General features: G+C 41.1%; 1 protein-coding gene across 1 annotated transcript in view; it reads right to left on the reverse strand.

Moving 5' to 3' along the window:
• The window catches only part of FREM2 (FRAS1 related extracellular matrix 2), a 337,360-nt gene that overhangs the window by 47,468 nt on the left and 276,649 nt on the right, over nucleotides 1-13,243 (reverse strand). Inside the window, exons 14-16 of the mRNA XM_069758934.1 lie at nucleotides 12,198-12,501; nucleotides 10,227-10,358; nucleotides 9,187-9,518 (exon numbers count right to left, since the gene is read on the reverse strand). Coding sequence (XP_069615035.1) covers nucleotides 9,187-9,518; nucleotides 10,227-10,358; nucleotides 12,198-12,501 — 768 coding nt within the window. The remainder of the gene's footprint in view (nucleotides 1-9,186; nucleotides 9,519-10,226; nucleotides 10,359-12,197; nucleotides 12,502-13,243) is intronic.

Raw genomic sequence — 13,243 nt, forward strand, 5'->3', positions numbered from 1 at the left:
AATTGTGTCCGAAGTAAAATTTTTGTTAAATAAAGTTAAATGTTAATTTTTTCCTTCTACATTGCTTCGGTTCTTGTGAAGAACTTGAAAGGTTAATAGTTAATAGTTAAAAGTTTTTGAGTACCCTGAGGGGTGCAGTTTTTAGAATGGTGTCACTTTTTTGTATTTTCTGTCATATAGGCCCCCAAAGTCACTTCAAATGTGAGGTAGTCCCTAGAAAAAGGTTTCGTAAATTTTGTTGGAAAAATGAGAAATCGCTGGTCAACTTTTATTTTAACCCTCATAACTTCCTAACAAAAAAAAAATTATGGTTCAAAAATTGTGCTGATGTAAAGTAGACATGTGAGAAATGTTATTTATTAACTATTTTGTGTGACATAAAGCTCTGATTTAGGGACATAAAAATTAAAATTTTGAAAATTGTAAAATTTTCAAAAATTTTGCCAAACCTACATTTTTTTCAGAAATAAACACAAGTAATTTTGAAGAAATTTTACCACTATCATAAAGTACATTATGTGATGAACGAACAATCTCAGAATCAGTGGGATCCATTGAAGCGTTCCAGAGTTATAACCACATAAAGTGACAGTGGTCAGATTTCAAAATTATGGTCTGGTCATTAACCTACAAAGTGGCTTGGTCCTTAAGGGTTTAAATAAGAAAAAAACCACTTAAAATAAACCATCCACCCACCAGTGATTGGCAGCAGTAGTCCTGGCTTCATTATCCTAAATTATACCTGTAACATGTCTAAATGAATAGTAGACAATAAGAAAAATGAATAAAAATTCTAGGATGACATAATAGGCAATTAAACTGGTGTACAAGTATCAGGCAAATCAGCTTCACCATTACATGATGATTAGTGATGAGCGCGTGTACTCGTTACTCGGGTTTCTCCGAGCATGCTTGGGTGGTTTCCGAGTATTTCGGCGTCCTCGGAGATTTAGTTTATGTCGATGCAGCTGCTTGATTTGCGGCTGCAAACAGCTTGAATACATGTGGGGATTCCCTAACAACCCCCACATGTATTCAAGCTGTATAGCAGCCGAAAATCATGCAGCTGCGTCGACATATACTAAATCACTGAGCATGCCAAAATACTCAGAAACCACCTGAGCATGCTCGGAGAAACCCGAGTATCGAGCATACTCGCTCATCACTAATGATGATGGTAGCACAATTTTGTTTTTTACTATTACTCCATGTATTAATCCTTGAAAAGTGGCATTTAGCTACAGGCAGGACATCTATATACAATACTTGTGTTAAGAACACCTGAGGATATAAATGCGAGAGCCCAGAAATAGTATCAGTGTTCTCATGTTACCATCAGAGAGGTGAGTAAATAGCCGACTCTGCGCACACCGAGCTATTCACGGCACATTTACCACCTATATCAGGTCTAACCAGCCGTAAGATTTCTCCTGGAGACAGGAGGGGACAAAGTGTGGCACAGATGTCTCCTCCATACAGCCTGAACAGTGGGGCTTATGTCACTGAGTTTACTTTTTCATCTATTTTTCCTACCAGAAAACTTGTTTAGTATTAAATTGAACAACAAAAGGGTTACAGGTGCCTCCTTCTATCCCTTACGGAAATGAGCAAATTTATTCGAGGGGAGTTGAATTCTTGAATTTTACAGAAACTCATATTATCCAGAATAAGATTTTTTTTGCAACTTGCTGCGTGCGAATTCACTAAAATAGAGGCCATCTACGGCCCCACGGAATGGCATCATGGGCTATATGTCGCATCTTGGATCCAATGGAAATGGCAATAAATGGCTGATCAGAAGAATTATGTCTCTCATCCAAGAATAAGGTAATGTCTATGGCCACAGTACTTGTCCATGGAATATTTTCCGAAAAGCACATCTATGGCTGTGCCACACTGCAAAGTAGGAACAGTCCAAAGTGGAATTGATGCCTTTATTTCAGCCAAACATAAAGTTGGACATGTAATATCAGTGACACATGAAATGTATTATTTTTAACCATGGGCACAATGAAGTGACCCCGTAGTGTGCCTCGCGGCGTGAACTGAACTTGGTAACCTTAGAGTAGCGCTTTTCACATCAGTCCCCCATTGTTTCTTTCACCATATACCTTGACTATGGTTCATTAGTTGAAAACAATAAGCAATGTATTATAGTGGGTGACACTAATTCTGATAAAGGAGACTTCCACGCTTGACATGATACCTACGCATGAAAGTTATAACTAAAATCCAGCTATACATACAGCTTTTTCGGTTCACTAATAATGTCAGATCTAATAATATGAAATTGGAAAGAAAAATGTCCTAGAGTCCAAGATCATCCCCTGAATGCAGCTTTTGACAACACTACAGAATGATGTATATAAGCCCTGAAAGATGGTGCCCGTAAGTGGTATCGGCCAAACTTGGTGACAGGTTCCCTTTAAGTGTGAGGGGTTAGAATGGCCTTAAAGTGATGTGAGTGCATGCCTTTTGTTCGTCCCTTCACTACAGCAATGAAAATATGTCTCCCATAAATATCGGATAGTTGCAATCCCCAATATTCATATCTGGACACTAGAGACAAAAGAAAATCATTTGATCAGAGGAAGCTGTATCTCTGATAAAGGTACTTCCCCATAACTACTTAAAACAGATCTCAGACTTCTTGTCTTCTTTCCAGCAAATCTCCCTGCTGTAATTATCTGGTCACCACAGGAGGCCCCTAATACAATGTAGATTAAAGTGTTAGCTCTTTCCGTCATTTCCCTTGTTTTAGTTAGTTACTCTCTTCCCAGGCACAATGAATCCCATATGTTCAATGTGATATGCCCCCTCTCTGGAGATGTCTTTGGGATTTTAATTTTTCTTTATGACAATCATCTATTAATTATGATACATAGTTTTTAAAGGCAGACAACGCATCTGGTAGATGATGCTACAATCTTCCTTCAATGATACAGTCTGATGTCTCCATAACAATACTTGCTGACCATTTGCATATGGGAAAACATGGATTTCTCAGGAACCATCCATCGAATTGCAGATATTAAGGTATAACTTGATTCAACTTTCTATGACCTACATGAAAATACAGATGTAAAGGGTTGATCCCATTGACAGATGACTTTTAGCTAGAGATGAATGGATTGCACAAAATTTTAATTGACATGTTTCCACGGAATTTCCTGGGAAATCTGAGAAGTTGTTTTCAGCTAATTTAAACTCCAGATCCTAGAGCAAAATGAACATGAGTAAAAAAAATTAAAAAATTCTTACACTCATGTCATCACTCACCACTCTGACCCCTCAGAAACTTATCGCATTTTCAGATCATCACCAGTCTTGTTGATGTTCCCGTCCCTCCAATGCTGGGCTTTGGCTTCTGAGTTTAATGAGGCCCGAGAGGATTCTGTGCAAGTTCAAGCCAAATGTAATTGTGTCATAACATCATGGTATGCGCTATGACCTAGCATGCCCATGCGCAGAACCCTTCTGGTCCTAATTAAACTTGGAAGACCTGGTCTAGTGTGAGAGGCCGGGAATTCAACGCGTATAGTGGTGATCTAAGATGTGACGAGGAACGGACGGGTGACTGTGTGTAGAGAATGGATCGGAGAGGTGAGACCTAAGGTAAGGATTTTTTTTTTACATTTTGATGGCCTTTTACCTTTGCTAAATTCATGCAGAATCGAATTTGGAGGTGGAACTAAGCCCAATTACTTCTTTGACCTCGTGTGACTCTTGGCATTTCTATATCAGTGTTGGCTAGCTCAGCCATCTTTTTATAAATGGGGGAAGACTGGGCAGGAAGGGGCGTGATCATGCTTGCTTAACAGATTCATCATAATTGTAGTAAATTACATCAAAAGTATATGCTACTACTTTGCTGGAGTAACATAATTTCACATGGAGGTGCAGATGCCATGAGCCACCATCCGAAATGTTGCTGGAGTACATGCAGGTTAGTCTGGTCCATGCAGGTAAGCCAATGGTCAGCATCACCAGTGAGCGACGCTGTCTAGGATGGATGCTGTAATAACATTTCTAATAACCTGGCTTCTTGAATAAGTAGCCTCTGAACTGAAAACAGTAATGCTTAGAATCTGGGATTTGCTTCTGATGTTAAACTTCAATTTACAGGTTTCGCCTGCAGAACAGGAACATGGGTGTAACATTTTGCAATGAGAGATTACAGCAGACTACAGTCCACCCTGTGTCATCTCTGCCCAGAAATACGCCAACCCTGAGAGAAAACAAAATTACACAACAAAAACTCGAATTCTAGCCACTTTTACAGTCGTTGAAGGAAGCCCATCTGTGAACTGTAAACGCAATGAATAATTTCCTGTGGCTCAGTACAGTCTAAATATACTGAATATCAAATACTGTATTGTTGTGAATTCTGCTCTTGGGTTCCCTCCAGTGGTTGTAGGTGGGAATGGAGTTGTCTCTGACTCGCAGTCCTGGCCAGGTGTATTGGATGATTACAATTCTGACTGGGATATTTAGGTGTGCAGGATCCTTTAGCCCTTGCCAGTTGTCAATGTTCCTTGTGAAGTGTTGGATCACTTTCTGGCTTCTCCTGCTTGCTGCCAAATTCAGCAAAGATAAGTGTTTGGTTTTTGTATCTGTGGCACACTGCTGTGTGCTTGTTTCAGTTTTATTCCTGCTCTGATTGTAGGATTCACTGGAGTTGCAGATTTACGCTCCTACATCTTTTAGTTAGATGTAGGAAGTTTTTTGTATATTCTGCTGTGGATGTTTTGAAGGGTTTTAATACTGACCGCACAGAAGTCTGTCCTATCCTGTCCTATCTAGCTAGAGTGGCCTCCTGTGCTAAATCCTGTTTTTCTGCCTGTGTATGTTTTTTCCTCTCCGACTCACCGCCAATATTTGTGGGGGGCTGTCTATCCTTTGGGGATTTTCTCTGTGGCAAGATAGTATTCCTATTTCCATCTTTAGGGGTGTTTAGTCCTCCGGCTGTGACGAGGTGTCTAGGTGTGTTAGGTACACTCCACGGCTACTTCTAGTTGCGGTGTTAAGTTCAGGATTGCGGTCAGTATAGTGGCCACTTTCTCCAGTGAAAGTTCTCATGCAGCTCCAAGGTCACCGGATCATAACACTGTATATCTTGAATGCAGTCTTATCAGACTATATAAAGTACCTTTAATAAGGTGAAAAGTGATATTTGGAAAAAGTCAACTGGTAGATCTAAATGTGACCCAGAATTGGCACCCTCCCATGATTGACTTTCTACCTTTAAATGGCCTTTACTGTAATGTATTTCCAATCTGAGTTGTTCTGCTAAAGATACATGAAGACGAATGTCTCTAGAAAGCATCAGGGGGTCTTTCATGTTTTACATGACTTAGAGACTAAAAATAGAGCAACTGCTCACACACACAGAGCTTATAATAAAGATTAATGACCATCTGCTAAATTCTACCACCATGCCAGCAGAGGATCTTTGCAAGTTTCATCAAACACTAATCTACTGTATGTTTTTTTTGCAACTTTGAAGTTCAGACTCAAAGAAACAACAATATTCATAAAGAAGGGCACAGTGCCAGCCACCTATCTGCCACCGGCTGATATTTCACTAGACCAGTCCGGTTCTGAAAAAATGTAATCCCAATAGGTCATATTTTTAGGATTTTCTTAATTTTGTAGAGTAGCTGAGGACCTGGTAAAGAAAAACTGCACCAGACAACTCACATTTATTTGTAATTTCCTGTTATTTCAAGGAATGAAATTTTATTACATATGCCTAGATAAAGATTTTTCAGAAATTGCTGCCAATTTATTCAGAACCTTTCTTGAACTCATCACTGGTGATGAGGGAACGTGCTCATATAAATTGTTATCTTATCATGCATGGGTGCTAACCGAATGTCTTCAGTGTGCTCAAAAAATATGTTCCTGCGGAGGCATGTCTCACGGTTGGTCAACAGCTGCAACACATGCAGGGATTGCCCGTTTGTTAGCGCATGTGTGCTCATCACTACTCATCACCAAATCTCCAATTATATCAAATTACATTTTTTAGGGACATTATTACCTTCTTGTTGCCCAAAGCAAATAGTGAATTGGACCCACCCAAATTAAGAAAATGGGAAGTAAGGGGATTTACTGTATATCTGCCAAAATGCTGCTTAACCCCTTAATGACCGCCAATACGCCTTTTAACTGACCTTACATATAAGAGAATATCATCCCCATACAGGTATCAATCCGGCATCTGTTGGTTGTGCACTATAGCTGACAACTTTCTGCATCAGCCACGATCAGTGTTTGCACCGTCCAAATCTGTTTAACCCCTTAGATGCTGCTGTAAATAGTGACTACATCATTATACAGGGTGGAGCGCGGTAATTTGCTTTTTTGCACTGCATGCTGTGGCGGCACTGTCGGTCGAAGAGAGGGGAGAGTGGGTGTGGCTTACAGTGGCTGATGGGAGATTTGTATTCCTCTGCCTTTCAGTTGCCATCATGCAGTGGACACGTGAGGAGAGGTCATTTTGTGTTGAAGCGTATTTTTCAAATGCCCAATCGATCATTGCAGTGCAGCGTGCTTTTCGTTTACAATTCGCTGTTCCTCCACGCGGACGTGTTCCTGGACGGCAATCAATTGTAAATTGGGTGAATGCATTCAGAACAGCAGGGAATGTGTCATGTGTACGAAGGGGACCTGAGAGAAGGATTACAACACCACAAAACATCGAGAGAGTTAGAGCAGCAGTACTGCAATCTCCGAAACGCTCTGCTCGGAAGCAATCATTTGCTCTTGGCATTTCAAGACGTTCTCTCCACCGGATTCTTCATGATGAACTGAATTTTCACCCGTATAAAATGTGCGTGGTCCAACATTTGTCAGCATGGGACTATTTGACACGGCGGACCTCTTGTGAAGACATGTTAGCAACGATACCCCGTGACGCAATTGTGTTTTTTTCTGATGAGGCACATTCTCACCTCAGTGGGTGTGTAAACAAACAAAATATGCGTTACTGGAGTGAAACAAACCCCAGAGAAGTTCACGAGAGACCTCTGCATTCGGACCGCATCACTGTGTGGTGCGCCATATCACGAGTAGGCATCATTGGTCCTTACTTTTTTCAGGATAATGGTCGTGCCATAACTGTGAACTCCGAACGGTACTTGTCTATGATACAGGATTATTTTCAGCCGGCTCTTGAGGCAATGGAACTAGAGGATACATGGTTCCAACAGGATGGTGCCACTGCACACACAGCGAGGGTTACCATGAATTGTTTGAGGCAAATGTTTCCTGGACGGCTTATCTCTTTGAGGGGAGATGTGAACTGGCCAGCACGCTCACCAGATTTAGCCCCATGCGATTTTTCCCTTTGGGGTTACCTGAAGTCTAAGGTGTATATCAACCGTCCCAACACCTTGGAAGACCTAAGGAATAATATTGAAGCTGAAATTGGCAGAATACCAGTGGACATGCTTGTTAGAGTTCATGAAAACTTCAGAAAACGTATGCAGCAGTGTGTGGATAGCGAAGGTCGACATTTGCCAGATACACTATTTAAAACCATGTAATTTAAAAATTCCATTACTGTTCAGTATAATTAAAATATAAAATAAATTTTTCTAATGATCATAATTTTTTTATTTCATTCCCAAATCAGCAAATTACCGCGCTCCACCCTGTATATGGTTAACAGAGTGTGGGGGCTTCCTCTTTATCCAAATTGGTGCCCTCAGATCATGATTTTGTGGTCCTGATGTTTGCCATGGCAATTCATGACCAAATAGCGGCCTTCGAGTCTGCCGGGTGTAGTAATCTGTTCAGAAGTTAGAGGCATTTAGGTGGTAAAAATACACATTTTCATTTCTGTCATACCACTTTGCATTCATTCCTGTAAAGCACCTGAAAGGTTAATAAACTACCTGATATAAAAAACTGCTATGTCAGGGGGTGCTGTTTTTAAAATGGTATCACGTTTGGGGGTTTCCCAATATATGAGACCCCTAAAGTTACTTCAAACATGGATGAGTCCCTAAAAAATAAATTTAGTAAATTTCCTTGAAAAAATGAAAAATTGCTGCTACAATTTTAAACCTCCTAAAATGCTAAAAAAATAAAATATCATTTTACAAATGGTGCTGATGTAAAGCCTACATGTGGGAAATGTTATTTATTAATGTTTTGCTGTGGTATGACTATCTGGATTAAAGGGATAATCATTCAAATTTTGAAAATTGCTAATTTTTTAACATTTTTCTCAAATTTTTGGTATTTTTTAAAAATAAACACAAAACATATTGACCTAAATTTACCATTTTCATAAAGTATAATGTGTCACGAAAAAACAGTCTCAAAATCACTGGGATTTGTTGAAACGTTGCAGAGTTATTACCACATAAAGTGACAATGGTCAGATTTCAAAAACTTGGCTCCGTCACTAAGGGGTTAAAGGGACTCTGTCACCTGAATTTGGCGGGACTGGTTTTGGGTCATATGGGCGGAGTTTTTGGGTGTTTGATTCACTCTTTCCTTACCCGCTGGCTGCATGCTGGCTGCAAGATTGGATTGAAGTTCATTCTCTGTCCTCCATAGTACACGTCTGCGCAAGGAAAGATTGCCTTGTGCATGCATGTACTACGGAGGACAGAGAATGAACTTCAATCCAATATTGCAGCCAGCATGCAGCCAGCAGGTAAGGAAAGGGTGAATCAAACACCCGAAAACTCCGCCCATATGACCCAAAACCAGTCCCGCCAAATTCAGGTGACAGGTTCCCTTTAATCTGCCCTCATGGAAAGTCCTAGACAAGGTTCTTACCTCATGGTGGTGGACGCCTGCGCAGGAGATCTTTATAAACCATGAAAAATTAAGTGTAGAGCAATTATATGATTGTGTAACTAGAATGCTATTTTATGGCATGGCTCCTACTATACCAATCATTGTGCCACTCTACTGGCCTCATAAAAGTGCTCCTCGGTTCACTAAGTCTTCAGACTACCTCTGATGATTATACATGGAGTCATTATATCATGTATATTGGAAATAACTTTCATCATCTATTCATTGTTTTATTTATTTAGACATTTGAAAATCATTAATGAATAAAAGCATCATTGTGGATACTATTATTTGTTATATACAACCAGTCTTTAACCACTGTGAATATTCTTGGCAGAGAGTGGTAACATAAACTAGGACTAAGCTTACCTGTCCATCTGTGCCAATGGTGCCTCCACATTCAGTAAGGAGCTCTGACATGTCATAGTAGCTGGTGAAGTCCCACAAACAGGCCTCTAGGTTAAGATTTCTGTAGAAGCGCAAAGCATTAGACCCTCTAAGCTGTGGACTATACTGGTAGGGAGATGTCTCGCCTATTACATTGGGATTCTTGGTGGCATCAGTCAAGAAGCCATAACGAGTCCTCACTTCATTGTAATCCAGCAGATTAGAACATTTATGATTTCCTGCCCGTGTGCCATCAGGGCTTAGTGTCAGCTCAAAATTGGAAAGTTCCCGCGTCGATATCACTGGAAGCATGCCTGAAAATGAAAAATATGTTGACTATAAGTGTCTAATATGGGTTTAACTAACTTCATAAAATAGCAAAAAAATAGAAATATTATAAAATAGAATTAAAATGCTGTTCATAATCTGCCCCCTCCATACATCTCCAGACTAATCTCCCTATACATTTACACACATACAGTAGCCTGTGGTCTGTTCCTCTTCTCACCCAAAAATCTGTTTCTCTTCTCACCCAAACATCTCCAAGACTTTTCCCGAGCATCCACCATCGTCTAGAACTCAGTTGCCAAGCACTTCCAAATGTTCCAAATGTCTTCTACAACTGAGACCTTCATATGCAACCTGAAAACTCATCTTTTCAGAAAAGCTTACAGCCTGCAATGACCCAACTGCCGCCTCACCACCAGCAGAGCTGACGCAACACCCTGACCTACTGTTTGTCCTCAATACTGTGTAGATTGTAAGCCCATGAGGGCAAGGTCCTCCGCCCCTCATCACTAAAAAGCAGGACAAATGTTTTCGCTGGGTGAGGAGCTTCTGATAGGGGGTCTAAGAGGTCAAGATTCTCCTTGTGGAGGGTATCAATGTGAACATAGGACATTCAAAAATATTCACACATGCAAAAGCAGAAAAAGCCTGCACCCTATGTGTGCTCCCTGTCCTACTAATGATCACCAGCCTCTGCCACTCACCATAATGTATATGCTGTTGAGCTAACTTACCATCAATATGAGGCATAGTAATAGTCACTTTTATAAGGTTAGGATAGTCCGAATCATCAGATCCGGTATATCGCATCTTAGCAGAGAACGGTTCAGCTCCCACTACTCCTGGCACTCTAGGTTGGCAAAGACCTGTAAAGAGAAAAGGACAAATATTTATTACCAGGTAGTAAGTTCTCCCACTTGATAATGCTAAGAATTGTGCCCATCTGGGTTTTGATATGATCCAGAGAACCTAAAGCTATTTTCCCTTCTAGATATTTATGTATTGTCCTGGAAAAATAAAGGAAAAATAATCTAATGTAGTGGCCTCCTCCATTCCTCCTAACCTTGACTTGTCTAAAGCTGGCCATACACATTACATGGACATTATACTAATTGGCCAATTTTGGCTGACGATGTAATGTGTATGAGTATGTCACAGTGCCAACATGTCCACTGTATTAAAGGGAAATAAGCAAGGCGTTAGAGGTGGGTGCCAGCATTTCTTGCCTGTTGAGAACATAAGCATGCTTGGCTGAGCCATGTGTGCATATGCATGAGGTAGAAGTGAGTAACAGATCCTGACCACCTAAAGAATTATTTCACAGTGGTATTCATCAGCTTCTCAAGGGTCTTTATGAGTTCTGTTTCTTTATGCTAACCAGCAAAGGAAGCTTTTGACTTTCGAGACTCTGGGGTGGCTCATGAAATTATCCATAAGAATGATGGGCTGAAAGGACACCTCTATAGCAATGGCCTAACAAAAGTGTAAAGGGTGTTCCAAAATTGTATGGGACCTATATCTATTAAATAGCTGTTGACTGAATGATCGTCTGGCCGACAGCCCTATATATCCCTTGACTTCCCATACACAGGAAGGCTCAGCTGAGTATTCCTATGCTCTCTTGGAAAGCGGCTTATCTTTGTGCACAACAAAAAGTCTGGCAATTGTTATTCCAATGTGCTGATACCTCTCTCCTCCCAATATTATGTGTAGGGGCAGAGTCAAAGGGCCCTCACACGCATTAGACTGTCAGCAGATCCCGCCAATATCTGTGGGTTTGGCAAACTTTTGTCTAATGTGTATCAGGGCTTTAACCTTAGTAGGATAAATTCTGGTAGAATATAAAAGTGTAATAAGTTATAGGTTGGACAAGCTTACAATCTCTTCACTGTTCTGCTTGTAACGCTGGATGGTGTAGACCCACTGCACAACGGGCTGGGCTTACCCTGGAGGGACGTGACTAAGTGTCTACCTGGTCTTCACTGGAGCCCCTGATGATGAGGATAGGCTGGGCTGCCAGTAAACACCATTCACCACTCCAGGGTAGTCCCCGGGTCTACATCAGCTGACCAGAGGATCAGAGACTCGGGCACGAGGTACAGGAGGATAGAGTCAAAGACATGGCGAAACAACCCAGGGTCAGGGCAGGCAGCATAGGTTAAGTATACTTAGCCAAGGTCAGGATAAATGATAAATGAGCCAGGTCAAGAGAAGGAGAGACAGAACTAACATGCACCCACAGTATCCAGAGACAAGCAACTGGGAACCAATGAACGGGCAAAGAGTGGTGGGATGAGCTGCCTAATAAATCTGCTGTTGCCTAGGGATAGGCTGGGGAAGGCAAACCCTGCAGGACACAGCAGGATTAAATTCTTGTAGGATCTGCCACACCTCTCTATAGCCAGGTGGAGATTCTCTAAGTCCTAGGAGCAGAGATCGCAGTGAGCACAAGGCAGCTCAGGAAGATGGTCTGATGCTGAGGCAGCAAAGTGATGAATGCAGTGAATAGGGTGGCGCTGGGAAGGCGTGTGTGACGCCGGCGTGACACTGCTATAAAAAGTAGCATTTTAAAATAATTTCTGAATTATCCCGGAAAATATCCAGTTTAAACTAAAAAAATACACCTGTAACATTACACTATGTTGCTGCTATCTATACAAATTGTAGCTAAGAAATTATACATGACATAGACAATGAATGCTCACCATCCTCTGAGCTTATGGTTACAATGGAACTGGTAAGTTCCAGACCTTCTTGTCCCTCAGAGTTCACAGCACGTGCCGCACATTGCACCCGAGAACCAGCTTGGAAGTATATGGAATCCAGCGTAATCATTTTTGAAGAAGTAAAGAAAGTGTCAAAGTCCACCTCCCTCATAGGACTGGTGACTCCATCCTGGCCCCTAGGGGCACTGACTAGCCAGCGGTAACGGGTTAATGTATCGTTAATATTTTCGCTGGTACATATCGATCCAGTTTTTTCATAATCAGAATACTTTGGGTTACATGCCTGGAAAAATATATCAGAGAAGGAAAAGTTAGGGATAGCAAGACAAATAAAACAATGTCCAGGAAGCCCTACCACACAGTATGTAGAAATGAGCCCCGTTATCAAGTATTTGCACAGTACCAAACTAGACTGTCTATTCTAAGCTCACACCAACTATTAGTTGACTTTGTGAGATAAATTTGAAGCACAATTTTACGCATAGTGTCTCATGTTTGGCCATGCCCTTTCCACTAAGCCAAATCCTCTTTGAGTGAGGCCAAGCCTGCTTGTCCTACATGGCCCAAAAAAGCCAAAGGGCCGTCACACCGAATATTAATTAGATTTAGATTTCTCTTTTGTTCATTCACTTTGTATTTTGTTAATTGATAAAAATAAACAATTAACACTTCTATTTTTTCAACATTTTCCCACACCCATCTAAAACTTTTGTTTAGCAGTGATAACCGTGAAAGTGGGTGGTGACTAACAGCCAGGTTCCTGTAATGGCTGTAACTGAAGATAACTACATCCCTTAAGGTACAGTCACACTAAGCGACGCTGCAGCGATACCGACAACGATCCGGATCACTGCAGCGTCGCTGTTTGGTCGCTGGAGAGCTGTCACACAGACAGCTCTCCAGCGACCAACGATGCCGGTAACCAGGGTAAACATCGGGTTACTAAGTGCAGGGCCGCGCTTAGTAACCCGATGTTTACCCTGGTTACCATCCTAAAAGTAAAAAAAACAAACGCTTCATACTTA

The sequence above is a fragment of the Ranitomeya imitator genome, chromosome 3, assembly GCF_032444005.1.
Source record: "Ranitomeya imitator isolate aRanImi1 chromosome 3, aRanImi1.pri, whole genome shotgun sequence".
Taxonomy (NCBI): Eukaryota; Metazoa; Chordata; class Amphibia; order Anura; family Dendrobatidae; genus Ranitomeya; species Ranitomeya imitator.